Genomic DNA, 26,181 nt, shown 5'->3' with positions numbered 1-26,181 from the left:
GGGTAGTGGTGGTATTGACATCTGGAAAGACCAGAACCCACAAAGACTCTCATTCAGAGACTTCTTAGAATCCTGGCACTCTCCCCACACTTGCATGTAAATATAGAGTTGAAGAGTCAGGGGGTGAAGCCAGCTCTAATTTTAGCTGACTCCAAGCAGCTCTGTGAGTGGTAAATCACAGACATGCATGGGAAGTCTCCACAGTGGAATGCAAGATCAGCAGGAGAAAAGGAGTCTGTGAGGCCCATCAGTCCATTGCCCTGTGGCTCTGAACCAGGACACTGTCCATCCTCTTCACTCCAACCCCCACCATTGAGCTGTGTCCCTCTTCTTCTCCCATGGTTTTTGCCCTACACCTTCCTCCAGTAAGTGCCCCTCACTCTCCACCATCTCCTCTCTTTGCCCCCCATCTCCACGGCACTGTTGTCTGGGACTCTGTCTTAGCACTGACATCCTTAGGCTGCTAAACCAATACCTCTTTAGGGAATGAGTAATCCAGGTCTTGTTTAAAACAATCGGGCCTGGGATGGTCTTGGCATGGTAATGACTGTTGCCTAATCATTTTCTGACAGGCAATCAAAATTTTTTAGTTCAGCATACTCCCTCATGAGACATATCGTTCTGCACAATCGATTCTTCTAGCATTTTGGAAGGGTGTGCATATGTGTAGCATGCATGTCTGTATGCATGTGTGTGCCAGCCAAACACAGATCTTTGCAGTGATTCGTGCTTCTGTCCACAAACTAAGAAACTGACATAGAGAAAAATCAAAGAGATGGATGGCCAGGCAATCAGTAGACAATTTACAGAGCCATAAAACTTACTCTAGGTGCTACTGTGAAAAGGGAGAAACGCAGGAACTAGAAAGAACAAGGAGGCATAAAAGTCACCATCAGCTTACATTTGCATAGCTCACCGCACCAAACACACGCACAAACACTGTCCCCACGAGCCCTGAGAACAAGACAGCCAAGCTGCTCTCAACCCATTTTATGAAACAGAAAGTTGAGGCTCAGAGAGATTAAGTGGCTTGCTCTAGACACTCCAACTAGGAAAAGACACATCTGAATCTAGAACTTGGGTTTTCCGGTTTCAATTCAGTGGCCTTCCTTTTGAACTGGAGAAGAGGCTCCAAGACAGGCAAGTGGAAGTGGTTCCTGTAAACGAGTGCACAAAGGATCACAGAATATTCCTGCCCACAGGGACTCAAGGGCCACACCATCTACCCTGCCTAGCAGAGAAGTGAGAATGCAGGTCCAAAGAAGTAAAAAAAAATTGTCCAATCATACAATCAATTCCTGGGAATCCTCCGATCTCTGAATCAAACTCCTATCCTCTTCACGCTGCTCACTTGTGAGGCAACGCAGTGGGCTGGAAGTGCAGCGCAGCCGCTGACCCAGTGCTCCGCTTCCCATGGTGTCCCCCAGATTGTGGTGGGTGTGTGAAGATATTAAAAAACAAACATGGAACAAAGGTGTGAACACACACCCTCATTCCAGGCTCATTTGTGTACTCTGGATTTATAACATAAAGACAAAATGAGAGGGGCACTACCATCTACAGGGACCCACTACATGTCAGGAGCTACGTCTCATTCACACAGCACAGGAAGTCCATGTGGTTGTAGTCAGCAGCCCCACTTTAAAGAAAAGACGACTTGGGTTTGTAGAGGTTAAACTACAGCCTGAGGTCACCCAGCTGGCAACTGACCCACCATGCTGCCCAGTTCCAGCGTGCCCACCTGCTTCACCCACGGCCTCCTCCTGTGCATGGCCTAACTTCATCTCCTGCTCACCCTCTCGCCCAGACTCGTGCCTCGACCCTTCCTCCCCCATGCCGTGCCCAGATCTTCATCACTCTTGCCCCTTTTCCACTCTGTTCCTATGCATCTTCCAAGCCCACTTTTACTCTTCTCCTCTCTGGAAGGCCTTCCAGATGCTTCAGTAACTCACTTCACACCCCTGGGGCACCAAAGACCTCAATGCCCACGCATTTGGCTGAACCTATTCCAGGGCATCAGGGCTTCAGAACAAAAGTCTTCATGTCCCCTGCCCCATCGGGCAGTGGACAGGTCCAGATCTCACCTCCTCCAGGTAGTTTTCCTTGATTAACACCAGGCAGCTGCTCTGCTGGTTTCTTTTCCTGAGCTCAGTTACTACCAAATTCAAGTGCATGTTGGTGTGTTGGTTGACTCATTCTTATGTGTGTGTGTGTGTTTGATTGTGTGTTTGCTGGCCCCTCAATTGTGCTGAGACTTTTGCAAGCAAGACTAAGTCCCCAGTGTCTTTGGGTGCCCTCCCAGCCTCCCACACAGCCTCCTACACCTGAGGGGGACCCCCAGCAGTGCTGGGTGACAGAGTGCCAGAATGCCTCCAACCCAGGGACTCACACACACACACCCCAGAATGATGGCTGCAATGAGGCTGCCATGGGCTGGCTGCGGGGCACGGCGGGGGCAGGTGTGGTGATGTGTTGAGAGCTTTTTGAGGGATGGGACTGAGAAAAGAGTTGAAAAGAGACATGCAGTGACAAGCCACCCAGCCCTGCGGGACTCCACCAGGGACGTGGGAGAAGGAAATCTCAGAGGAGTGGGGAAAGCCAAAGCTGGGAGGAGTAAAGGAGAATCACAGACAATTGGGAGGTGGGGTGAGATGTTGAAAGCCAACAGCCAGCAGAGGAGGGGCCGAGGCTTCTTATGCGGGAGGGAGAGACACAGACCTAGGGGCAGCCCTGTTTAGGACAGACAGTGGAGAAGGAGTCCCCAGGAGTCCCTCATTAGCAACGTTGGAGCAGAGCAGAGGCCAGAAAGGAGAAAGCTGAATATGAGCACGTAGGAGAGAGGCAGTGGAGCCTGTCCTTCCCTGTGCCCGCACAAGGATCCCACTCCTGGCTCTGCACATTTCTAGCTGTGTGGCCCTTGGCAGATCACTAACCTTCTCTGAGCCTAAGTTTCCTCTTCTGTAAAACGAGCACTATATCTACCTTCCAGGAAAACTGCAGTGTAGTAATGACAGACAAAGTGAAGAGGAAGGATTCTCTCTCACCTTGCATTTGGAAGGACCCAGAAGCTGATATAATAATCAGGAAAACTTTGGAACAAGGCCCTGTTTCACTGGAAGTTTAAGTTCTTGAAATGAGGCCATCTTATGAGAGAAAGCCTTGGGGGGGCCCACAAACTTGTCTTAGGGAAGCTAGGGGCCCATCATAGAGAAGAAGGGATGCTAGGTGTGCCTGGGGCTAAAGGGAGCTAGGGCTGGCTGGGCCCTTACTCTCACTGCGGAATGGTGGCTCTGCAGGGTGGGGACGAGCCCCAGGCCTGAGCACACTGGAACAAGTGTGGAAGCCAGCTGCACACTCGGAGTCCCCTAGGAGCCCTTCCAGGCTTAGGATTAGGCTGTTCAGAACCATGATAGAGAATCTTCCAACACCCCAAGTTCCCAGCTCAGCCCTGCAACAGATCATTATCAACCTGAAGACATCCAGTTTTTCAGACTGATCAGAAAGCTGATAAAACCAGGGTGACAAATCCAACAAAATAATGGGAGCTACACTGAGTTTGAATAGGGACTGCCAGGGCACACAGCTCATCCTGAAGATACATCCTGGGCCAAAGGGCTGGGTAATTGAGGGTGAGGTGACATTCTCAAAAGACTCTTCCTGAGACCAAGATCTTTCCCAGCCCAGAAACGTACGCTTTGTCCAGGGTCAGACAGAGTTAGAATTTTATTGAGCCAATGGTTGCTCCTCCTGTTCACCATGTCCTGAGATCAAAATCTCTGTAGATGAGAGGCTGGTGAAATTAAATTTAGATTTCCAGAGCACCCCGCCCTGTCACAGCTTCTCAGGGGAGGAGCAGCTGGCAAACCCTCCCTGGGACTCAGCTCCCTGAGAGCCGCGCTTCCTCCTACGGGCCCTCTGCTTGATTCATGGATGTGCCTGCTTTGCTCTCCCTCGTGGGAATAGCATTGATCAGGGGCAGGGATGGAGTGCTTCACAGTCCCTGGAAGGACTACAAAGCCTCCACACATTGTCTCCCTAGACCCCTCCCAGGGACAGTGAGAATCATGTGAGAGAATGTCATGGGGGCTTTTGTACATGCTTTATAGAATTGCTTGTTGTTTTCACTGGGGTGATCTGGAGGTGAGAGGCATTTGCTCTGGAGGAGATCTCTCATTGTCTCTAACAGGAATCTTGTCCATACCAGGGAACCTCCTCCAGTGACTTTTAGTGCCAGCCACCATTGCTCAGGTCCCTAGAATAACTCCTTCTTGCCCAGAACATCAAATCAAGACTTCTCATTCACACTCTGAGATCCCTGCCTGGGCTGATTCCTCTCCCCTTTGGCCTTTATTTCTCACACCCCTGCCCTGTGGCATCTCTGTTCCAATGTTCCTAGGAGTCGAGAATATTGTCACCTCCATCTGACCCCCATCCTCCATGACTAAGATGGTCAAGTCTTCTGAAGAGAAAAGGCAGGACCATATTTTCTGGGACAATCCCAATTCCTGCCCAGGGGGATGGGTAAGATGACCTCTCGTTGGCCTTTCCCCTGTGCTTTTTCTCAGAACCAATCTGGATTCCCTTAGAACGTCATGCACAAATGCACGATCTGAGGGATAACAGATCGACTCCCTGTAATGGGTCTGGTGGTGCCAGAAAACTTAGATTCTTTTTACAGTCCTGGCTAGAGCCCTCGGCCTCCCCATGACTTTATCCTTCCCCGGCATCTGACCTTTTTCTTCCCATATAAAGTGAACATAAAAGAATTCCTTTTTCCTCAGGCTCCACCACATGAACTCTTAGAGCAGCAAAGATGTGATGTGCCTCCATGCACGTATCCCACCCTCCTTAACTCCTTCCCTTAAATTCCTGCCAAACAGTGAACCACCCTCTGCCTGAAACTTGATAACTCCTCAGGTACCTGCTCCCATTTCGGGATCAATAAAAGATGGTTCTTACATCGAGCCAAATCTGCTGTAGTTCCCACCCCTGCCCCCACCCCACCCCTGTCTATCTGGGTCATGAGCTGGGGTCCACTCCTTTCCTGTGGGAGTTCTTCAGATTCCCACAGTTCACTGTCACATCTTCCCCAAAGACACTTTCTCCACAGAGTCTTCAACCATTCCTATGTGGCCACGTTTCTGACTCTCCACCACCAGTGTCCTGGTCACTGCCCTCTGAAGAGGTTCCTATTTATTACTGTCCTTGGGCTCAGAGCCCCCAGAGTGGTCTAACTACAGAAGAGCCTGAACCTGCTCTAGACACCACTCTCTTCCTGGTTCCCATGGCTGTCCCAGCAGCCACCACGCCCTATTGACTCATGTGTTCTCACTGTCAGCTGTTCATGCTAAATCATTTTTATGCCACTGCTATCTGCCCGTGTCTTCCCTTCCTCGTCCTTGTGCTCTTGCGTTTTGACTTCAAGTGTAGGGCATTGCATCTATCTGCACCTTCTCTCCTTCCTTTGGGCAGCCCCTCTGCTCACCTTTCCCTTTCTCAGCCTGTCCCCCAACAGGCCTGCCACCAAGATAGGTGAGATGGGGAGAAACTTCTCAGAGAGAATGTAGGGGTGTGCCTGGGAACACAATGTTTTATCAGTATGGGTTGCCATCATATATCAATGAATCCCATATTCAAATTCCATCTGTATTCCTACGGGGAATGAGAAAGTAGGTCACATCTTTTATGTGACTCCTTTACACAGACTCAGAAATACCACATAGGAAAAGGTAATGCCTCAGCTAGGTCCATCTGTGCTTCCCTCGAGGCATCGATTAACGACACTCCTGCTCACAACCCCCACTCAGTTAATGGGCCTCAGCCCCTTGTCCCACCCAGTTTGGTTTCTCTTGCCCAGCTGCTCCCTCTTGCCCACACACATTCACCTTCTCTTATCTTTGAGTCTCTGAGCCGACTAATCCCCTGTCCAGAGGGCCCTTCCAGGACCTCCCTGCCTGCACCTCTCTTCCCCAACCCTGTTCTACTTTCCAGTCCTCCGGAAGGCTATTGGGACCAAACTTCCCTTCCCCAGCATTGGCACTTGCTGCGGGTCCCACTGCTCCTGTTTTGGTGGGTCTGCCTGTGTCCTCAGGATAGGCCTTGCTTCCACCCTCAGGCTAGGAGGTCCACAGACATACACACTCTGATTTCTCCTCCCTCTGAACCTTCCCTTCCCCATAATATATAATTTGAGTTGTGAGCACCTTAAGTTTCAGAAGATTCATTTGACATTGCATTCTCACTTCCTAGGCCACTGCCTATCACACAGTAGGAGCTTAACTAATGCCCACTGAACAAATGTGTAATTGACTTTTGAATGATCAGCTGCTTTAAGGGTTAATAAAATTATATCCACAAGGTTCTTTAAGATCATGCATTCCTTGTGCAATGAAAAAATAGTAAAAATAGTAAACTCGAAGTTCCTAAATATGAGCAATTTCAGAGGCCTACAGAAATTCAAAAAGGAATAATTCGTCTCCTGTACAAACAGCAGTTTGAGATAACAGAAAATTTTATTATGGAAACACCAAAAATGCCAAGCCCTTCAAGGTACAATTTTGAACCAGGTAATGATGTAATCACAAGCATTCCCCAAGGGACCCATACTGAGTCCATCAGATGCCCCGAGAGAATCTGGACTTGGAGGCTGTGTGAGGACTATGCAGGCAAGCGGAGATGACTCTAGATCTCAGAAGTAAAGCCACATTCCCTCTCTCAAGGCGCATCACTTGGCTGATATTTCCCCCTTCCTGCTCCCTCCAGCCCATCTCAAGCATCTTACATAAGACCCAAAATTAGGAGTCAAATTCTCACAAATGCTCAGAGCCACAGAGAACAGAGGTAGAAAGGACTTATGAGGTCTGGGAAAGAGCAGTATACTGCCTTGCAAAAAACAGCAGCTTCCAAACTGGCTTAGGATTGGAACCCTCCCAAGACCCAAATCAGATTCTTGGACCACTCAGGCCTGGGCACCTGGATGGAGCAGGGCTAGACTGCATGTGCTCAGCCAGCTGAGTTATTCTTGGTAGGGTCGTTATGGAGCAGAGTTCAGGAAGGTTCAGCCTTCCAAAGCATGGAGCTGTCGGGAGGGTACAGGACAGAAGCAGAACTTGATTGTCCATCCACTCCTCCATCCACTGCTAAGAACAGTCCTTCCTTTGGATGAGTACTCATGCCCCCATGCCCTCTGAAATAATCCCACCTTGGTCTGTTAACCCAGGGGACGATGCTTCTCCAGACAGAGATTCAGAATCAGAACAGACATGACTTACAGGCATCTGAGTAGGCGGCAAATCTACACTCTCCATCAACATAAAAGTAACAGGCTGCAGACCAAGAGGCAGGGACTGTCCCCTGGTGCGGAGGTTCCCCTGTCCAAGCTAGTTGCCTTGCAACCAGCTACTTGCCCGAAGGGATCATTTTGTGAGCGCCCCGGTGGATTATTGTTTACAGAGTGCAGGAAAGGGAGTATGGGGTGGAGACATCAACTCAGATTATCCTCCTCTTAGATGCTCTAAGCCTCTCTTTCCCCGCAGCAAAAGTAGGCCTCTGGATGTCCCCAGGGACGGGAGCAGCGCCAGAGGAGCGGAGTCTGAGTGAGAATGTGGCTGAGTGCCCTCCAACGAGAGAGCTGCCCTTTGGGCTTCTCCACCCTGCTTCCCCACCTAGACTCGGATTTATTGGCAAAACTATCGAGATCCATCAGAAGGTAAGCGAGAGGGAGGCAGGCAGGGCGTGGGGCGAGGGGAGCGGGGTGCGAGGGACAGGAGAGATTGGTGCGGCGTCGCAGGAGGGTGGCCTCTAATCCAGGATTCGCTTGTGGGAGGTGTTGGTGGAAGTTTGGATGATCTGCACGCGGGACGAGCCGCCGCCGCTTCTGCTGCTTGCTCCGTAGCTCCCGCCGCTGCCGCTCCCATAACCACCTCCACGGCCCCCTGGGGAGCCCCCGCCCCCGTAACTTCCCCCGCCGCCGCCGCCGCCGCCGTAACCTCCGGAGCCTCGGCCGCCGCCGCCACCGCCGCCGCCGCCGATGTTCACCTGGCTGCTGTGCACCGCTGTGGGGAAGAGGGCGGCGCACACAGGTCAGGAAAACCCGGCAGGGGCCCCACCCCGCACCCACCCCTGCACCTGCAACTCCCTACATCCCTGATCACCGGTAGCGCCCGAAAGTATTCCCACTTAAAAAGTACTCTTCCTACTACAGAGGGATGTCAGGGCTCCTTTAAGTAACACATTTTCATTGTTTATTGAATATATACCCTAAATAGCTCTAGCCACGGCTGATTGTTAGGGCGGTATAAAAATTAAGATAAGCAGACCTGAAATCATAACCATTTGTCTCAACGAATCATTCCTGGATTTGTGGTTATGTTTGCTTACTTTGGTGTTCACTGTATGGGACTAGAAGCTAAAATGCCAGACTGCCAGTTCCCTCCCGGTCACTTGGCCACCCTCCCCGACCCTCTCTCTGCCCAGCACCAACCAGACAGACTCTGTATCTGGACTCTGCTACTTACAGATGTTCACATGGTTCTGCAGCTCTCCTGACATCCTACAAAACCAAAGCACACGCATCAGCCAGACCCACAGAGCCAGAGGAAAGAAGGCAGGGGCCTGAAGACAGCAGGAGCAGAGACGTAGGTGTGAAGGGAGAGCTGTTCCCAAGCCTTAGGGAAAAGTGTATGCATGGGCAGAGGTCAGGGAGCAGGTGGGGCCAGAGGGGTTGCAGGATTTTCATGGAACCTGATAGCACTGGAGGTCACCACCTGGCTGTGATGGCTTCAGTTGGGGTATGGAGACATTCAGCTTGGAGGCGGGGGGATGATAGCAACCACCTCTCTACTCTGCCAACTCACGCATCCTCTGCTTCTAATTTAAATGTTTCTGCTCACCCTGAGATACTGATCTTCCAGAAAAGCTTCTCTCCAGTTACTCGGTCCCACTGCTTCGTGGGTGCATCCTGAGCTTTGGCTCCCGAGACATGGCTGCCGGACCCACCTGCTCTCCTCGCCCTCCAGCAGCTTGCGGTAGGTGGCGATCTCCATGTCCAGGGATAGCTTGGCCCCCAGCATCGCCTGGTAGTCACGCAGCAGCCGGGCCAGCTCCTCCTTGGACTGCTGCAGGGCCTCCTCCATGTACTGCAGCTTCTGCCGTGCATCCTGGATGGCCTGCTCTCCTCTCTCTTCTGCACCCGAAATGGCCGAGTGCATCTGTTCAATCTGCTCCAGAGACAGTTGGAGAACAGTGTGCAGGTTGAATTTCTGGAGCCCAATCTGGCAGGGCATTGTGGGAGGCGGTGCGTCTGGTCAGCCCACCCTGAGCACCCGTCCCACCTGCTTCTTGACATTGCTGATCTCTGCCTGAAGCCTCTGGATTGTGCGGTTGAGCTCGGAAATCTCCATCTTGCTGTTTTTCAGGTCATCTCCATGTCTCCCTGCCGTGATCTGGAGCTCCTGGTACTAAAGGTCAAAGGCAGCGTCAAGGTCAGCACCTGCTGCTCACCACAAGCTCCTCCAGGAGGGAAGGGGTCTGTGCTGCTCTCCCCAGGGAGGTTCCCAGAGCAAGCCCACCTAGAGCTATGCCCCCCCACACACCCTGGCCAAATACACACCCACACCCACACCAAGCCTCCCTCATTCCACCAGTCTCTGGGCAAGCTCACATCCCAGCCAGACAAACCTGTTTCTTGAAGCCCTTTTTGCCTCCTTTTTCACACACCTAAGCTTTCTCACTGACCCTTACCCACACTGAGACCCCTCTCTTTTTCCACCCCAACATATTCCTCCCTACACTTTTCCAGGATGATTTCCCTAGCAGTCAAAACTTTATGTCCTCAGAGGCCTTCAGCATGCTCCAAGTTCATTGACATTTTCCTCTCTATTTCAGTTACTGTGTCTACATTGTCCCATCGATCAGAACTCTACCTACAGGACATGGTTTTAAAGGGGGTTGGGGGGGGAGTTGACTCAAGGGAATCTCTGCATCCTGATGTTTTCACTCTTGACTACCTGCCTCCCCAGTTCAGTGCTGAAATCCATTCCATCCCAGAAAACCTGTCTGCAGGACAGTGGGACAGAGGTCAGCCAGGATTGGAGTGAGTCACAAGTAATTCACAAAGCAGATCATCAAGTGTCAGTTGTTCAAAATTTAGTGACTGGGCTATCAGCCTTTGTCCCTTCAGCTACAGAGTCTTCACCATCTAAAAAGGCCCAGGTCAATTTATGATAAAGAAGTTATCAAAGATGTTCCCAATGACTTAGCTACAAGCATGCGTATCTAATAAATAAGGATATAATCACAATGAAATATCACACTGTTAAAAATGATGCAGACTATTTACTGTCACAGAAAGTTATTCATAAGTGATAAATTAAAAAGTACAGAACAATAGTTTAATATACCATTACAGAACAAAGCATGGGTTTGTAGACAGCACACCTGAGTTTAATTAAGTTCTGGCTCTACCATTTACTAGCTATGAGACCTTCAGGAAATCAGGTAACCTCACATTGTATTATATGAAAAATGAGGATAATAATCCTTACCTCATTGGGCTGATGTAAGGATTAAATGAAATAAAATACTTAAAGCACTTGGTGTGGTGCCTGGAACATATGAGTTCTCAATAAATGTTAGCTACAAAGAACTGGTAGAAAATATACCAACATACTAATAGTGGTAGTGAAATACAGGTAATCTTTACCCGTAATTTCTAAAATTTCAGTAACAAGCACATTTTACTTTAGAAATAAGAGAACGACAATACAAGTTCTGTTAGATATTCATTTCTATTTTGGTGCCAAGTCCAAGGCCAGCGCTCACCTTAGTCTGGTACAGTGCCTCAGCCTCGTCCTTGCTCCTCTGTGCAATCAGCTCATACTGGGTCCGCACTGCGTCGATGATGCTGTCCAGGTCCAGGAAGCGGTTGTTGTCCATGGACAGTATGACATTGGTGTCACTGATGTGAGTCTGCATCTGGGACAGCTCCTGAGAGGCAGGGAGCACAGGCTGATTCCTTCCACTCTCCTCCCGGGGCTTCAGCTTCCCTCTGCTGCTCCCTCAAGGCTCTCTGGGGAAGCCAGAAACCTGGGCCAGATGAGATTCTTGGGGAAAAGTTCTTTGAATTGTTGTGTGCAAGGAGAGGTAATGGGGAGAGTCTTAACTGCCTCAACTAAAAATAATAGGACCCACACTTAGCCTCCAGGGAGAAGAAAGGAGCCTGAACTCGAGCCTTACAGACACCACCCCCACCCCCCTTACACCTCTCCTTGTCCTCTATCCCTGCCTTGCTCTGGGTTGGCCACCACCCTCAGAGGGACCTCTGACAGACAGACTGCTCCTGGAACCCACATGAGCTCTCAGAGGCAACGGAAAGGACTCCTACTGTGGAGCCACTCAGACTCACTTTTGAGTCCTGGCTCTACCATTGACTACTTGGATGACTGAGCAAGTCATTTAATATCTCAGCACCTCAGTTTTCTCATCTGTAGAATGAAGATACCCATAATGTAAGTAAATCATCTGGCCCAGAGCAGGTACCCCCAAGTTAAACACGAACAGTAGGGGGACCAGGGCTGGGGGAGTACATTATCCGTCACCACTGCACTGTGTCTTCACTCCCTTTACAATCCAGTGTCATCTCCTACAGAGTCCTCTAATGGCCCTATCAACTCCCCCGAATTAATGAAGATTTCTGGTTGGTTTTGCTCCTGTGCGTCCTGGTGTTAACCTCATTTCCAGACAGACTGGAAGCCACGAAGCAGGGTCATCTTCACTTTTTCCTCTCTCAGGATTCTCCCTGCCCCCAATCTCCACTGCCCCCACCCGGATTCCTGAGGATTGGGGATTGAGGGGATGGATGGCTGACTCCAGGCCAGAGGTAGGGTGACTGGGGAGATGAGTTCCAATAAATATGCGTTCTCAATGAATGTTAGCTACAATGAATTGGTAGAAAATATACTAACATATTAATAGTGGTAGTGAGAAATGGGTAATCTTTAACCGTAATTTCTAAAATTTCGGTAACAAGCACGTTTTACTTTAGAAATAAGAGAATGACTATACAAGTAATTGTTGGGTTTCAGGCCTCCCCCTCGTACAGCCCATCCTCCTTGTGAGACACCAGAAAAGAAAGGGGTTTCACATAAGGGCTGAGCTCACCGTCATGAATAAATATTGCAGGAAATTGACCTCCCCAGACAGAGTGTCCACCCTGGACTGCAGGTTCATTTTGCTGATATAAGCAGCGTCCACATCCTGAACAGCAAGCAAAGACAGTTTGGCTTTATTGCCTAGGCATTGACTGCCACCAGTTCAGTAGTGGCCCAGGCAGGTGGCAAAACCTCTCTGGGTTTATTTTCTTGCTTGAAAATTCATTGCCTCACTCAAATGAGGGAACTGCAAACTCTGGCTTTCCTAGCCAGAAGTAGGGGTGACAACAACTCCCACACGTCAAAGCATCCCAGGTCCTTCCCCAAGTCCCAAGGCCACACAACTGATGCTCAAGAGCTGTCAGTTAATTTAGTTGCACTTTCAGGGCCCTGGAGAGATAAGAACTCAAGGATTCATAATTAGTCATATCAGCGTCAGTTTCAGACTTACCCTCAGTGCAAGGGCCCCACATTTGGGCAACACACACAACACGTTGGCCCCAGAAGTGCCCATGTCCATGTTGTGGAGCATCCCACAGGGATTCCTTGCTGTGCCCAGCCTCCTAGGTCAACAGCCCCCTGGGGACTCCCTTTCCCTCACCTTCTTCAGAACGATAAAGTCATTCTCACTGCTGGTCCTCTTGTTGATTTCATCCTCATACCTGTGGGGGGAGTCAAGAAGCACAGACAGACTGCAGGGCTGACCTTGGCACCCTGAAATTTATCCTCACAGCAGAAAGCTCGGACTTCCCAAAATCCTTATGTCCTGCTCTCAAAGAGCCCTGATCGTGACTGTGCCCTGACAAGAGCCTGGTGCTCTCACTGATGAGCAGCTGGAGCCAGTTCCTGGCTCTCCAAGCCAACAGAGGGGACAATAACCCAACATGGAAAGTCCAGAGCCCACACAGAATGCCAACAAAGAGCCCATTTTTATGTTGATATTTTACCTTTGTAAATGTGTCAAACGCTATCATTTTTTTCAATTGAGAACATAAAGTAACAACCACTTTTACTAAAATTTTCAAAGGGAAAAATATTTCACCTACAGTTCTGCCCCCCAACACCTCCAAATGTGAATTTCAATTTTCCTGTGACTCACACACACTCAACTCTCCTCTGGCACAACACGGTAAGCACGTTAAGGTGGTCTTAACAGAAACACGCTACACCCCTCATGGGGAGGAAAAGTGAGGGAGAAGCTGCTTGGTTGCCTGCACAGCGCAGGAACAGCTGATATAGAATTGGACAACTGTCACCCCTACCATCATTATTAATGGTATAATAGCTAGAGCTCATTGAGTGTTTAGTGTGTGCAGGCACAGTGCTAACGACTTATTAAGCATAATCCCATCTAAACCACCAGTTTTCAAAGTGTGGTCCCCAATCCACCAGCATCAGCATCACTTGGTCACTTGGAAACATGTTAGAAATGCAAACACTCATGCCCCATCCCAGACCTACTGAATCAGAAACTCTGGGGGTAGGGCCCAGAAATCTGATTTCAGCAAGCTGATGCACACCAAAGTTTGAGAAATCACAGATCTACCTATCACAACAATCCAACAAGGAAAGTACTTACTGCCTCCCACTTTACTAATGTGAAAGCTAAAGACTTAAAGAGATGAACTTGTAGGCACCTAGTAAGGGGCACAGCCCACACTGGAACTCAGGCTTATTTGGCTCCAATGCCCATGAAGCTATCCTGCCCTCCCTGTTCAACACAATTGAGAGCTGACTGTCAATACCATCCTATTAAGGCTGCCACATGCAAAATGGCACCCCCTGCAGTTATGCAGTGTGGAGTCTGCATGACTGCACCTAGTGACCCTGGTCCCACCCCTTACACATAATAACTGAAGCAGAATGTCTTGCCCCTGTGAATCCTTGCCATGCTTCCCCCCAACCCCTTTGCCCCGCCTGGAGCCTCACTTGGTCTTGTAATCCGCCACAACATCCTGCATGCTCCTGACCTCCAAGTTCTGGCGCATCTGTTCTGCATTGAGAAAATCCACCTGCTTCTGCAGCTGACTAATGTAGTTCTCAAAGATGGGCTCCACGTTGTTGGTCCGAGTTGAGGTGTTCACCTGCTGCAGCAGCTCCCATTTCGTTTGTAGCACCTGGTTCTGCTGCTCCAGGAATCGCACCTAAGAGCAAGAGACCCCAGTCCACCCCAAGCTATGGGTTGGAGCAGCTTCCCCATGGGCAGGGAATCAGCAGCCCCACAGCATATCCAGAACTTAGAGAATCAGGATGGCTCTTCTAGGGGTGGGAGAGCTTCCCTTTCTCTAAGACCAGGACACACAGAAGGCAATGTCATTTCTGATGGTTGACCAATGACTATAAGGTCAACGTGCCTAAAATTAACACTCTGCTTTTGAAGGTAGATTACCTCCAACTGAATGCCTTGTTTCCTTTAGCTACAACCATTTACATCATAGAGCTCCCACCCTCCACATTCAATTTATCCAGGCCAACATAAGGAAATGGTATTCTGAACATCTGAAGCACTAATCCATCCAAGTTTCTTTCTCTTTGTGGTTGAAATGCATTGTGATTGAGGAGAGAAGGAACTCTGACCATCTGAGGAGCCAGCCCTTGTTAATTCCCTTTGGATTCTGACTGTAGGCTGGAAAATGTTCACAAGAGAATACTATTTCACATGGCTTATTTTTGCTGGCTTTATCAAAGCAAGAGATTAGGCAATCAGCTCTCATGGGCTTGTCAGCACAGCTCGCGACACCCTCGTGGGAAATTCCTGCCACTGTCTATTTTTACTCTGTGGTGGCACTCCCAGGGAGTGGAGAATCAATTCAACACTCATTCACAGCCCTGTGCTCATGGCAGTGATATTGTGGGAACAAAAATAAAAAATCTCATGGTTCCATAGGGAGTGTCTATGTAAAACAATGAGGGGGCAGTTACACAACTCTGGGGGCTCTGGGTTTAACCCAAGTATCCCAACCACAACATCTCAGGAGCTCAGTAAAAGACACTGTGGTTCTCACCAGGCCACCCAAACAGCAAGGGCAGAGGCTGGCTTCAAGGAGTGCCAGGCCATGTTCATGTGATTTAACCACTAGAAAATTTACTGAAAGCCATTGCATTTCCCCCAGGTTCCCCAAAACACTCTCACCAGCAAAACTCAGAGGAAGCTCAGATTAACACAGACAGAATGTAGCATCATGCTTCTAGCGGAAAAAAGCACAGCCCACCTCTCTGCCTCTCATGCCCTCTCCCTACTGCTCATGACTGTCCTGCCACAGTGACCTCCCAGTGCCCTCAACACCCCAGGTCTCCCCAACTCTTTGCCTGGCGAATTCCTACTCACCCTTTAGATCTCGACTGAAGTGGCGTCCCATGGGGCTCCCCTTTGTAACTGCTCATTCTTTGCCTTTATAGCATCTACTGAAATTTGCAGTCATTTGGTGGTGTTTGGGCATCTGTCTCTCCCTGGTGGATTGTGACCCCATGAAGACAGGTGCATGTCTGCTTTGTTCTCCAGGGACACAATGGACCCATGGACACACAGTGCCCAACACAGAGAAGACAATAAGTATCACGACTCATGAGATGCAAAGGCTTTAGAATTCCCTGCTAGTGTGGGCCACCCAGGCCACTCACTACCCCTGGCATGGAAGACTAAAGGTCCACTGAGCAAGGCCAGCCCAGCATCCCAGTGGGAGGAGCTAGACCCTTCCTTTCCCTCCTGAGGACCTATTCCCTTGTCATTGGTTCTAAAAAGCCTTTGTCTCCATTCTCCTCTCTGAGGGTCCAAGCCTGACACTTGAAGGGCTGACTCAATGTTTTATTTAACATATACTTATTGAGCAATTATCATGTGCCAGCCACTATTCTGGGTGCAGGGGATTCAATAATAAATAAAATAGACAAAACCCCTGCTTTCTAGGAATTTACATTCTATTCAGAGAGATGACTATAAAGAAATGAATATGTAATATATGTGGTGTATCAAATGGGTATAGGAGCTATAGAGAAGAGTAACACAGGGATAGGAATTCTGGGGTGGCAGGTACTGCTTTAAGTAAATAAGGTCAGGGAAGGACTCACTGCAATGGTGGTATCTGAGCAAAGACCTTCAGGAGGTGAGGGAGGAAGGGAGGAAGCTGGGCCTCTCTCTGGTGAGAAGAGTTCCAAGCAGAGGGAATGGCAGGTTCAAAGGCCCTGAGACAGGCCTGTGCTTGGGGTGCTGGAGGATGGAAAGAATGCAGCACTGTGCTGGAGAGCAGGAGAGATGGCAGAGTGGGAGCTCAGGGTCACTGTAGACAGGTGGGAGCTGGTACCTTGGGGGGCTGTTTTCCAGCCCTCACTTTGCTGCTCGCTAGAGCTTACAGTTTGAGATCTTTTCCACCCCGTGAGGGCAATGTTGCCTAATTCTCACAAACTCAAGGCAGGGGTTAGCAGCAGCTGTGGGTTGGAGGGACAGATCATATAGGGCCTTATAGGATTTTGGCTTTATTCCAAATGAGACAAGAAGCCAAGGGAGGATTCAAATGGAGGAGTGATGTGACATGCTGTTAAAGGATGGCTCTGCTGTGGCATTGAGATTAGGCTGTATAGGGTTAAAGGTGAATGCAGGAAAACCAGCTGGGAAACTAGCATCAGAAGTCACTGTACTAGAAGCCGCCCTTCCATCCATGCCAGAGTCCACCTGGCTGAGGAACCTCTCCTCATGGTCATTACAGGCCATGCTCTTAGGGAAGGATAGGATGCCAAGATTTCTTGCACCTTGGCCTCTGCCCACAGCCCCACACCATAAAACTGGGCAGATGCCCTGTTAACAGCAGGAATCATAATCAAATGAGAGTCTCAGGAGACCAGTTGCAGCAGCCTGTGGTCATTTCACTAACCTCTAACCCTCTGTTTTCCCTGATCTTCCCTTGGCCCACCTTGACCTCCCAGTGGTGTGTCCTTCGACTTCACCTCTTTGATCCAGTCAAACCCTTCCACTCCTTCCCTGTGCCTGAGATATGATGATATTCAGCCAAATTTCCCATCCAGGATGATCAGAAGTAGCCAGAAGCACTTTGCTCTGTCCAACTCCTTTTTGGCTATGCCTGGCCCTCAACACTCTTATCCCTCCTCCTTCTGCTCACACACTCTGTCCTGTCCCCAGCATTTGCCTGGATATCAGGGGCTACCTCTGTAGCCCAACAGTGGCCTCTGCAGTCAGACCACAGGTCAAGCTCTGGCCTCAACACCGAACTCCTGTGGGGACTGAGGGAAAATCAGTGAGTGTGCAGGGGCCTCTGTGCTTCGTGGTACTTCCCACCACATCCCTGAAGGCAAAGTACTTTCCAGGGAGCCTCCGGCGGCTGGTGGGCCTCCACGTCTGGCCAAAGGAAATGCTGGAGGAAGGTCTTTACCATGGCTATTCCACCAGCCTCTGCCTGGTGATGTGAGCCCGAACCAGACCTGATCTGAGGTTTAATCGGGGAACTAGGAAGAGGGGCTTCCATAGCTCTATCTGGTCCATTCTTAGCCCTGAATCAGCTAAAAGAGGAACTCAGACAGAATCCTATACTGCATGCTATTGACTTTAGCCCCCAGAGACACCCACTTACTGGAGCATTCACCTAGGCTCTGCCACAGCCTGCCCAGCCTGCTTCTCCTACCCTGCCTCTGCAGCTTCATCTCCACTACCCCCTCTTCCCTCTGTTGTGCCACTTTCTCCATTTAAAATCCATTTTAATCACTTGAAATTCCCTAAAGATGTCACACTTTCATGCTTCCTGGTCCTTCTACCTGAAAATTCTCTCTTCCCTGGGAACCTGCTTGACTCTTCTTCCACTGAGGTCAGACCTGGGGTCCCCAGTGAAGCCCACCTGGAACCCAGTAGGCAGAGTTCACGGCATCTTCCTTTGAGGTACGATGGCCCAGAGAGTACTACCCCTATTAAAATGCTTCCCTCACACTGTTGTAATTCTCTCTCCTTTAGATATGGGGCTCCTTGAGGGCAGGATCTGTGTCCTAGTCATCCCTGTAGCACCTGGCACAATGTCTGGCATAGATTATATGTTAGCAAGTATTTGTGGGCTGAACGGGTGGATGGATGGATGAGTGGACTGATAGATGGGTGGGTGGATAGATGGGTGGATGCGTATGTGTGTGTATGTATATGTGTATGGATAAATGCGTGTGTGTATAGATGGATGGATAAATGGGATGGATGAATGAAGAGATGGATGGATGGATGGGTGGGTGGGTAGATGGGAAGTAAATAATGATCAATGAGAATGAGGTTATTACACCACGTATCGATTGGGTAGTTTCACACCCCTTATTTGCTTTACAGCAAAAAGGAAAAGACAGAAATAAATCCCCCCCACAAAGACAAATTTAAACCTAAATGAGGTAAATACTTTCCTAAGGTCCCAGGACACACACGTCTGGAAGTGATTGTCATGTCATAATCAAACTGAAATAGCACAGTGTGGTGAGAGGTGGCTCTCTTGGCCATTTGGTCAGTGACCAAAGACTTTACCTGCCCATGAGGCACTCACCTTGTCAATGAAGGAGGCAAACTTGTTGTTGAGAACCATAATCTGCTCTCGCTCCCGGGTCTTGATTCTCTGAATTTCAGGGTCCACCTCCAGGTGAAGTGGCTCTAGGAGGCTCTGGTTAATGGTCACCTCTTGGATGCCCCCCGGAGGACAAGAAAGACCAAAGCCCCCAAGCCCAAAATTGCTAGACCCAAATCTAGCACCCCCAAAACCACCTCCTCCATGGCCACCACCCCCAAAACTACCACCTCCAAAACCACCACCTCCAAAGCCACCACCCCCAAAGCCTCTACTCCCTCCAAATCCTCCTCCTGCTCCCCCACCCTGGCGGAAACCACTGGCACTTCTCCCCACTAGGCTAATGGAAATGCTTTTACTACCACCCAGATTGTAGAGGCTCCTAGAGCCAAACCCCCTTCCGTAGCTCCCATACCCACCACCACCACACCTCCCTTGGGCCTGACACACAGACCCCACAGCCCGGCTCCCACCACCACAGCCTGCAGAAGCTCTAGTACTATAAACCCTCCTGCTCCTTGAACTAAATGCAGACTGAGAACTAAATTGGCGGCTCATGGTGCTGGAGCATCAAGAGAAACAGACAAGAAAAAGGGCCCAGGTGGAAAGAGGCAGAAACCAGGGAGGGAAGGAGATATGACTCCTTTGGAAGAGATCTGGCTCAGTCCCTATATATACATGCATTTGCTGGGCTGGGCACCTTCAGAATCCTGGGAGAGGAGTATTAATGTTTAGTTTGCCTGCCAGCAACATCTGTTTAAAACCTCACACCTATGAATTGCAGAAATTACATTGTAGACAAACTTCTCCAACTTGATCATTTATCATTCATCTCTTGCCATTTAGAGATCAGAATGCAATAATCTCTCAGGATCTAGTTGCTAGAAACTCCTATATAGTTTCCCCCCAAATCATTGATCTCTTCCTAAGAAACTGCACCACTGAGTTGTTTGTTTTGAGGTGTGCCTGGGAGATCTGGGGCAAAGCTAGGGGGTGTCTAGGTACCTCGGGACCACAGCTGGGACCAGGGTGGAGACACCCACTGTCATAGCATTGTCCTGATGGGACAAAATTTTTGTTCTGACCTCCTCACACTCTGCTTCTGCTCCCTACTGTTATCATCCACCCCGTGCACCCCAAATTTTATCACATGAAAACATGGTATTGTGGTCACTGAGTGTAAGTGGAAGCTCAGAGACTGCCCAAAGTTACCCACAATGTGTGCTGCTCTGTAAGCCTCAGGCTTCTGAGATGCTAAAGGTCTGTGGCTGTAGATTTGCTGAGCATATACCACCACTAGCTAATATTGTCTTCTAGACCAGGAGACAAACTATCCCAAAATACCTCTTTTTCCATTTTATCATTTCTAATCTGTTAAAGACAATACTTTTGTAAATAGAATAAAATAAATTGCATTTAAAAATAGATAAAAAGAAAAAACAAAGATATGCAAAATGCAAGCCCTAACTCTATTTTTAGATTCAGCAACATAAAATTATTCTACTGCTAACAATGACAGTAATAATAATAAGTTTCTAAAGGATTACTCTTAAATTCTATATGTATCATGAGCAAAGCACCATGTACCTTCACTGGTCTGTGCCCACACTCTGAAAAGGGCTGTTCCAGACAACATGCCTGGGGTGAAGCTCATTCAATGAGCATCGGCGTCAGCCAATAAAAATATGTGTTTGCCCTCTGGACTCAAATAGCTGTGGCTTTCATCTAATATGTAATAATATTTTTAAAAGAAAAACAAAAAACCTAAATGTCCAACCTCAGAAAAATGGCTAAGTGATGGCTTGCTCACTTGGATGTAATTGTTTAAAGTCACGATCATTGAGGAGATATGTAGCAGAACTGGAAAATGCTTGTGATACAATGTTAAATGCAGGGAGCAGAATACTCAGTGGGATCTGTGCTACGAAAATTGAAAATTAAGAATGCAAATAAGGCAAGCTTTAAAAGCAACATAGAAAGTGAATTGATTTATTAAGGATTGTGGGAGGCTTTTCTCTAGCATTTTAAATGTCTTTTTCCTTTGCGTTCATATGATAAATAAATATTCTTGCTAAAGTTGGGGCTGAAATCACAGCTGCCCTAAAAGATGGGGCAGAAATTTCAATAGAGGTGAGAAAGGGCAGATGGTAGGAAGGAACAAGAGGGGTGTCGGGGAGCAGCAGTGAGAAGTCCTTCCAGGGCTGGGAGAGGCCAGGAGGGCAGCTTCAAGCTTCCACACCTTCTTATCATTGACCTCTGCTTAGCATGCTTAGTAAGTTTTAGTGGGTCATCTCCAAGAGACACTGGAATAGAAGGGAGAGTTAGCCTGGAACTTATAGACAGAAGAAATGGTTTCACTTCCCAACTTTGCTTCTCTTGGCAAGCCTCAGATATTTAAAGAATCAAAATGTCTATTTCTCAAGAATTCAGTGCTATAAGGTGAGGTGGGGGAAAGCACAGAGTCCAATAATACCTTAAACAAGCATAAATAGAGCTGCTCACAAATCCTGGTAGAATGACAACTGTCCTGCTTTGCCTGGGATTTTCAATGCTTAAACCAGGACAGTCCTGGGGAAGTCAGAATAGCTGGTCACCCTAGTTCTAGACACCTTCAGTCTATACGTCTCTAATCCTAACCCTAACATCCTTGGGGAGCTCTTGGTAGGAGAGGGAAGCCAGTGCTTGGCCCCCAGCACAGAAAGATAGGAAGAGAACCAGTAGATCCAGAAGAAGGGAAGAGAAGAGAAGCTAGGGAATGGGATGGGTTAGTGTGAGAAAATTCCCTGAAGGCAAGGATTCTGAGTCAGGAGAGGCAGAGAAGAGGCAGAGAGAACAAAGCAGGGAGAGGAGGCAGAGGTCTGGCTGAGAAAACCTGGAGTGTTATGGAAAAGGGACAGGAGGTCCCAAGCAGGAAGCAGCAGTGGTGTGGTGAAAAGATCCTTGGGTTGGGCATCTTAAAAGCTGGCTTTGAATCCTAGGTCTGCCCCTTCCTAGCCCCACAGCTTAGACATCTAACTCTTTGAGCCTTAGTTTCCCAGCCTCTGAAATAAGAATACCAGCTTCACAGGGTGACTGTAATGAGTAGCTGAGATCAAATACGGACAAGACCTTTGTAAGCTCTAAGGAATCATACAAGTGGGGCTCATCCTCCCAACCTCTCACCAGCCTTCCCTGAACACTCTATACCGTGGCAACCCACCTCTCTCACCAATGCTTTTCTGCACCACTCACTGCCACCCCAGTGACAAAGGAGGTGCATGATTAACCCCTCCACATATGTCTCCATTGCTAACTAAATAAACAGGAAGCTCTTTGATGTTGGGATGAAACTTCATGGACCAGGAGCCCCTTTTCTCCCCCAAAGGTGCCTATGGAATTGCTGGGTAAAGTAGGACAATAACAAGGACATGCCCAGTTGAGTGACACTGCAGACCAGCACAGGGACGTCTTAGAAAACCAGGAGCTTGGGCCTCAGAATTAGTCAGCCTGGAGGTGAAGTGCAGCCCCACCTCTGACTAATTTTGTGACTGAACTACTTACTGAGCTCTCCGGACCCTGCTCATCTGATGTTTAAAGCACATAGCACAGCACTTGAAGATAGTAACTGTTTTTAAATGATTGCTATTATTACTGGTCTTATTGTGTGGCTATGGCTACAGCATCGAGATCTGTGAGTACTATGAGAGATTTTAGAAACAGAAGCAACTGGAGAAGCTTTCACAGAAGCAAAGGCTGGGCTCTAGCTAACCTTGAAGGATATGTTATGCAGCATGTCCAAGAATACAGGAATGAAGGCGGTAGAATGGATATCTGAACCAAGGCATTCACACCCTGGAACCTAGGTGTACTGAAGAGGAAATGGGGTCCTTGGAGAGTGATGTGCCCTCATCCCCCTCTCACCATCTCTCCCCACCTGCCACCAGTGAGTTTCTCCTTAAAAGGAAATTGGGAAGACAGCTTGCCCAGCCTGTCTCCCAGGTACTGAAACCCAGGGCTGCCAAGAGGGTGAGGCCCGGAGCAATTATCAACCACCCCAATCAGTCTCGGGCAACAGTGGAAAGCAGGGTTCGAGAGAAGCTGCTGGTGTGACCTGCAGAGGCAGCCCGCGCAAAGCTATGTCTCACCTCACCCAGCATCTCCCAGGGTCTGGAGGTGGATATCAGAGGTGAGGCAGGGGTGTGGGGACAGTCGAAGGGAGGGAGGGAGCATCTCACTCACCAGCCCCCACCCAGGCAGAGGGGAGAGCTGCAGCCCTGGTGTAGATATGAGGGCCTTTAATCTCCTTGATATGGGAGCTTGTTGACTTGTAGTCGGCAGAAGAGAGGCAGTGATGTGGCCCAGATCAGGAAGAGCAGCCTCCTGGGACTGAATAGAAACTCCTGGCCTTGGCTTCCCGTACCCTCAGACCACTCTTCTCCCTGCATAAGAGTGTCAGAACCAGACACGTGGCCTAAATCAGCCCAGTGCCTTTGAAATAGCTACAGACAAAGGGACTTGGTCAAAGTTACAGAAAAAGTTGGTGGTACCGCTAGAACTAGGGCTTGGTTATCCTCCCTCCCAATCCAAAAGAGAATAGGGAGACCTGTGAGAAATTCCCGGGTGCCTCTGTACCCCTGCAGCCTGGCAGAGATGAGTATAGGGGGAGCTCCACCTGCAATGTCTAACAGGCCCTGCAAACAGGGGTGAGAAGGCGGTGCCGAGCACACAGGAGCATCCCTGGTGAATCCTCCTGAGTGCTGGGTTAGGGTGGTGTTTGGGGCAACGACTAAGGCCTTAAGCTCCTCCTCAGGCCCCAAGCCAGCCAGGACCTCACCTTTGAAATCCCTTTGACTAGAATCTCAGGGCCTCCCTAGAAACTAAAGATCAGGCTGTCTCCTCCTTCTCGTCAAATCTAATAGGTACTCTTGGGTCTGAATATTGCATGGAAGCCCTTACGATGCCTCAGAGCAGCTCTGCAAATTCCCACAGTTAAAGTCCAGAGATAATATTGTTCCAGGCATGTTATGGCTCTTACATCCATCATGCTGGAAGTCATGACTATTGATACAGCCATTTATAAAGCTAGCAGCTTTCTCCTGTCTCTGAGGCAAACAGAGAAGCTGGGCAGGTGCAGACCCAAAGGAAAGTAAGGCTGCAGGTTAGACTTGGATTCAATTCCAAAAGAAACAATGAGGTGCCAGCAGAGGATGGGGTTGTCTGGGCCAAAGATGCTCCCATATGTTAGATCAAAGAGGGAGACAGAGCAGACTCAAGGTTACAGGGCTAGTTAATGGTGGGGTGGGAACCAGAATTGCAAGTCCATGAGCGGAATATGAGACCTGTGGCAAATTCCCAGTTCATGTCTCACCTTGCCCATAGTGGGAGAGATTAGAGTGCTATACAAACATAAGCAATTTGACTTATTATTATTCTCTCCATTTAAAGAATAGGCAGGTTCCTGAAACGTTGGCCATAACTAGCAAAGACCCTTTATTGAGCTTTTACAGTGTGCCAGGTGGGGGTTGGGATGTGGCCAAACAGCCTGCCCACAGTCTCACAGCTTGTGAGTGGTGGGCCCAGATCACACCCAGGCAGCCTGGTTCCAAAGCTTGAGAATTTCTCACTGAACTGTGTTTCTTTCTGCCCAGATCACACCCAGGCAGCCTGGTTCCAAAGCTTGAGAATTTCTCACTGAACTGTGTTTCTTTCTGCTTTACAGGGAAATCAGGAAGGCTTTGGAATTAGGCACCTGGAGTTTAAATCCTGGCTCCACCCCTTACTAGTTATATGACCCTGGATAAGTTTATTCATCTCTCTGTGCTTTAGTTTCCTCATTTATAAAGTGTAGGTAATAACACTGCCTACCTCATAGGGCCGTGAAGGTTAGATGAGGTAATTCATAAAAAGTTCTTAGCACAGTGCCAGGCAAATAACAAGAAAGCATCAATTTTAGCAATTATTATATTAGCATACAAGCAAATTTCTACTAATCAAACCGTATTTCCCATCCAGCTTCCCTTAACAAATTAGAAAGTCATTTCAAGCAGGAAAACATGACCCTGTGATATATTGTAAACCATACCAAAAATATGAAAAAGTTTTCTTTTATCATCTACTTAAAGGAACTTGACAATTTCCGGATAAGTTTGATACAAGTCAAAAGTATCTCTTCTGTCATTAAGCTAAAGGCGCCTCTCTCAGAGCTGCAATCGCCGCCTAGGAGAGATATGTGGCCAACAGTGGGCTTGCTTTTTTTCTTCACATTTAGAGAGCTTGTTCATCATAACTGAAAGTTTGTGCCTTTTGACAAACATGTCCCCATTTCTCCCACCCCCAACCTCTGGCAACCACCCTTCTGTTTCTATGAGTTCCACTTTTTTAGGCTCCACATACAAGTGATATCAGACAGTATTTGTCTTTCTGTTTATGGCTTATTTCACTTAGCATAATAATGTCCTCCAGGTTTATCCATGTTGTTGCAAATGGCAAGATTTTCTTCTTTTGTGCGGCTGAATAATATTCTATTGTGTGTATATATATATATATACACCAAATTTTCTTTACCCAACACTTAGGTTGATTCCATACCTTGGCTATTGTGGGTAATGCTGCAATAAACATGGGGGTGCAGATATCTCTTCAACATACTTAATTTTCTTTGACTGTTTACCCAGAAGTGGGATTGCTAGATCATATGGTAGTTCTGCTTTTAATTTTTTGAGGGACCTCCATACTGTTTTCCATAATGGCTATGCTGTACCAATTCACATTCCCACCAACAGTATGCAAGGCGATCGACATCACTAACCATCAGAGAAAATGCAAATCAAAACCACAATGAGATAGGGTGGCTGTTATCAAAAAGATGAGAGATAAGAAGTGTTGGCAAGGGTGTGGAGAAAAGGGAGCCATGGTGGGTGGGTTTGTTTTCGAGAAGTGAGACCGCAGCCTCTCTGAGTGCAGGCTGTCCTGAGACAGTCCCCGTGCTTCCCTTTCTCTGACTTAGACTATTCCAAGTAAGCTTTTCACTGTAGAGCTAGAACATTCTCTGTTGAAGCTGCAGTTGTGCGTTGTCGCATGTTGTGTTTTTCTAGCCTGGTGTGTCTTTGGCTACCTCGTGGCTGTACATTTACTTAGCTAAGAGTTTCTGTGATCGCCCTAAGGTGCATCCTCTCTTCTTCTATGTGACATCCTCCATCAGTCCTCCACGCTAGTGAGGACAACAGTTTATATGGAAGGTACACATACATCCTCCTTTGCACACCTGCCCACTTTTATTTTGCCTCTCCTACCTCATGCCACTAGTTTGCCACAATGACCATGGAATCCAGAACAAAAATTCTACCACGATGTCTGAAACACAGTGCATTTTATGGAAGATACAGAACAGAGAACTCCTTTCTTGGAGCAGTGAAGGGACAAAACCGGTCATGGGAAATCAAAGCACCAGCAGGAAGTGTGGACCAGGGGAGCCCCTGGCCGCAAGAGTTGGGAAAGCGTCGGCTGGGCCTCGC

At 48.5% G+C, this 26,181-nt stretch overlaps 1 protein-coding gene across 2 annotated transcripts; it reads right to left on the bottom strand.

Moving 5' to 3' along the window:
- Positions 1–6,493: 6,493 nt before the first annotated feature.
- On the bottom strand, positions 6,494–19,318 carry KRT77 (keratin 77). 2 transcript variants are annotated; one of them, XM_063115805.1, is made up of 10 exons: positions 18,919–19,318; positions 18,671–18,888; positions 14,079–14,293; positions 12,751–12,811; positions 12,160–12,255; positions 10,822–10,986; positions 9,333–9,458; positions 8,998–9,218; positions 8,517–8,551; positions 6,494–8,054 (listed from the first exon to the last, which is right to left on the bottom strand). In XM_063115805.1, the coding sequence occupies exons 1-10, from the start codon at positions 19,244–19,246 to the stop codon at positions 7,801–7,803; spliced, it is 1,719 nt and encodes a 572-aa protein (XP_062971875.1). In that variant the 5' UTR covers positions 19,247–19,318; the 3' UTR covers positions 6,494–7,800. The 2 variants fall into 2 exon arrangements, with proteins under 2 accessions (XP_062971875.1, XP_062971874.1); XM_063115804.1 differs by having other exon boundaries at positions 18,671–19,318.
- Positions 19,319–26,181: the final 6,863 nt, after the last annotated feature.

This window comes from Cynocephalus volans, chromosome 12, assembly GCF_027409185.1.
Source record: "Cynocephalus volans isolate mCynVol1 chromosome 12, mCynVol1.pri, whole genome shotgun sequence".
In the NCBI taxonomy this organism is placed as follows: domain Eukaryota; kingdom Metazoa; phylum Chordata; class Mammalia; order Dermoptera; family Cynocephalidae; genus Cynocephalus; species Cynocephalus volans.
Note: the sequence above shows the minus strand (reverse complement) of the source record. Positions and strands in the feature narration are given on the sequence as shown.

What these genes read in the sequence shown, in the direction of transcription:
- KRT77 (XM_063115804.1), bottom strand. Translation starts at nt 19,246, where the DNA reads ATGAGCCGCCAATTTAGTTCTCAGTCTGCATTTAGTTCAAGGAGCAGG. An exon ending in ACTTTATCGTTCTGAAGAAG is followed by an intron (nt 12,256 to 12,750) that starts GTGAGGGAAAGG and finishes CTTGCTGTTCAG; the next exon opens with GATGTGGACGCTGCTTATAT. An exon ending in GCAGAACCATGTGAACATCT is followed by an intron (nt 8,055 to 8,516) that starts GTAAGTAGCAGA and finishes TCTTCCCCACAG; the next exon opens with CGGTGCACAGCAGCCAGGTG.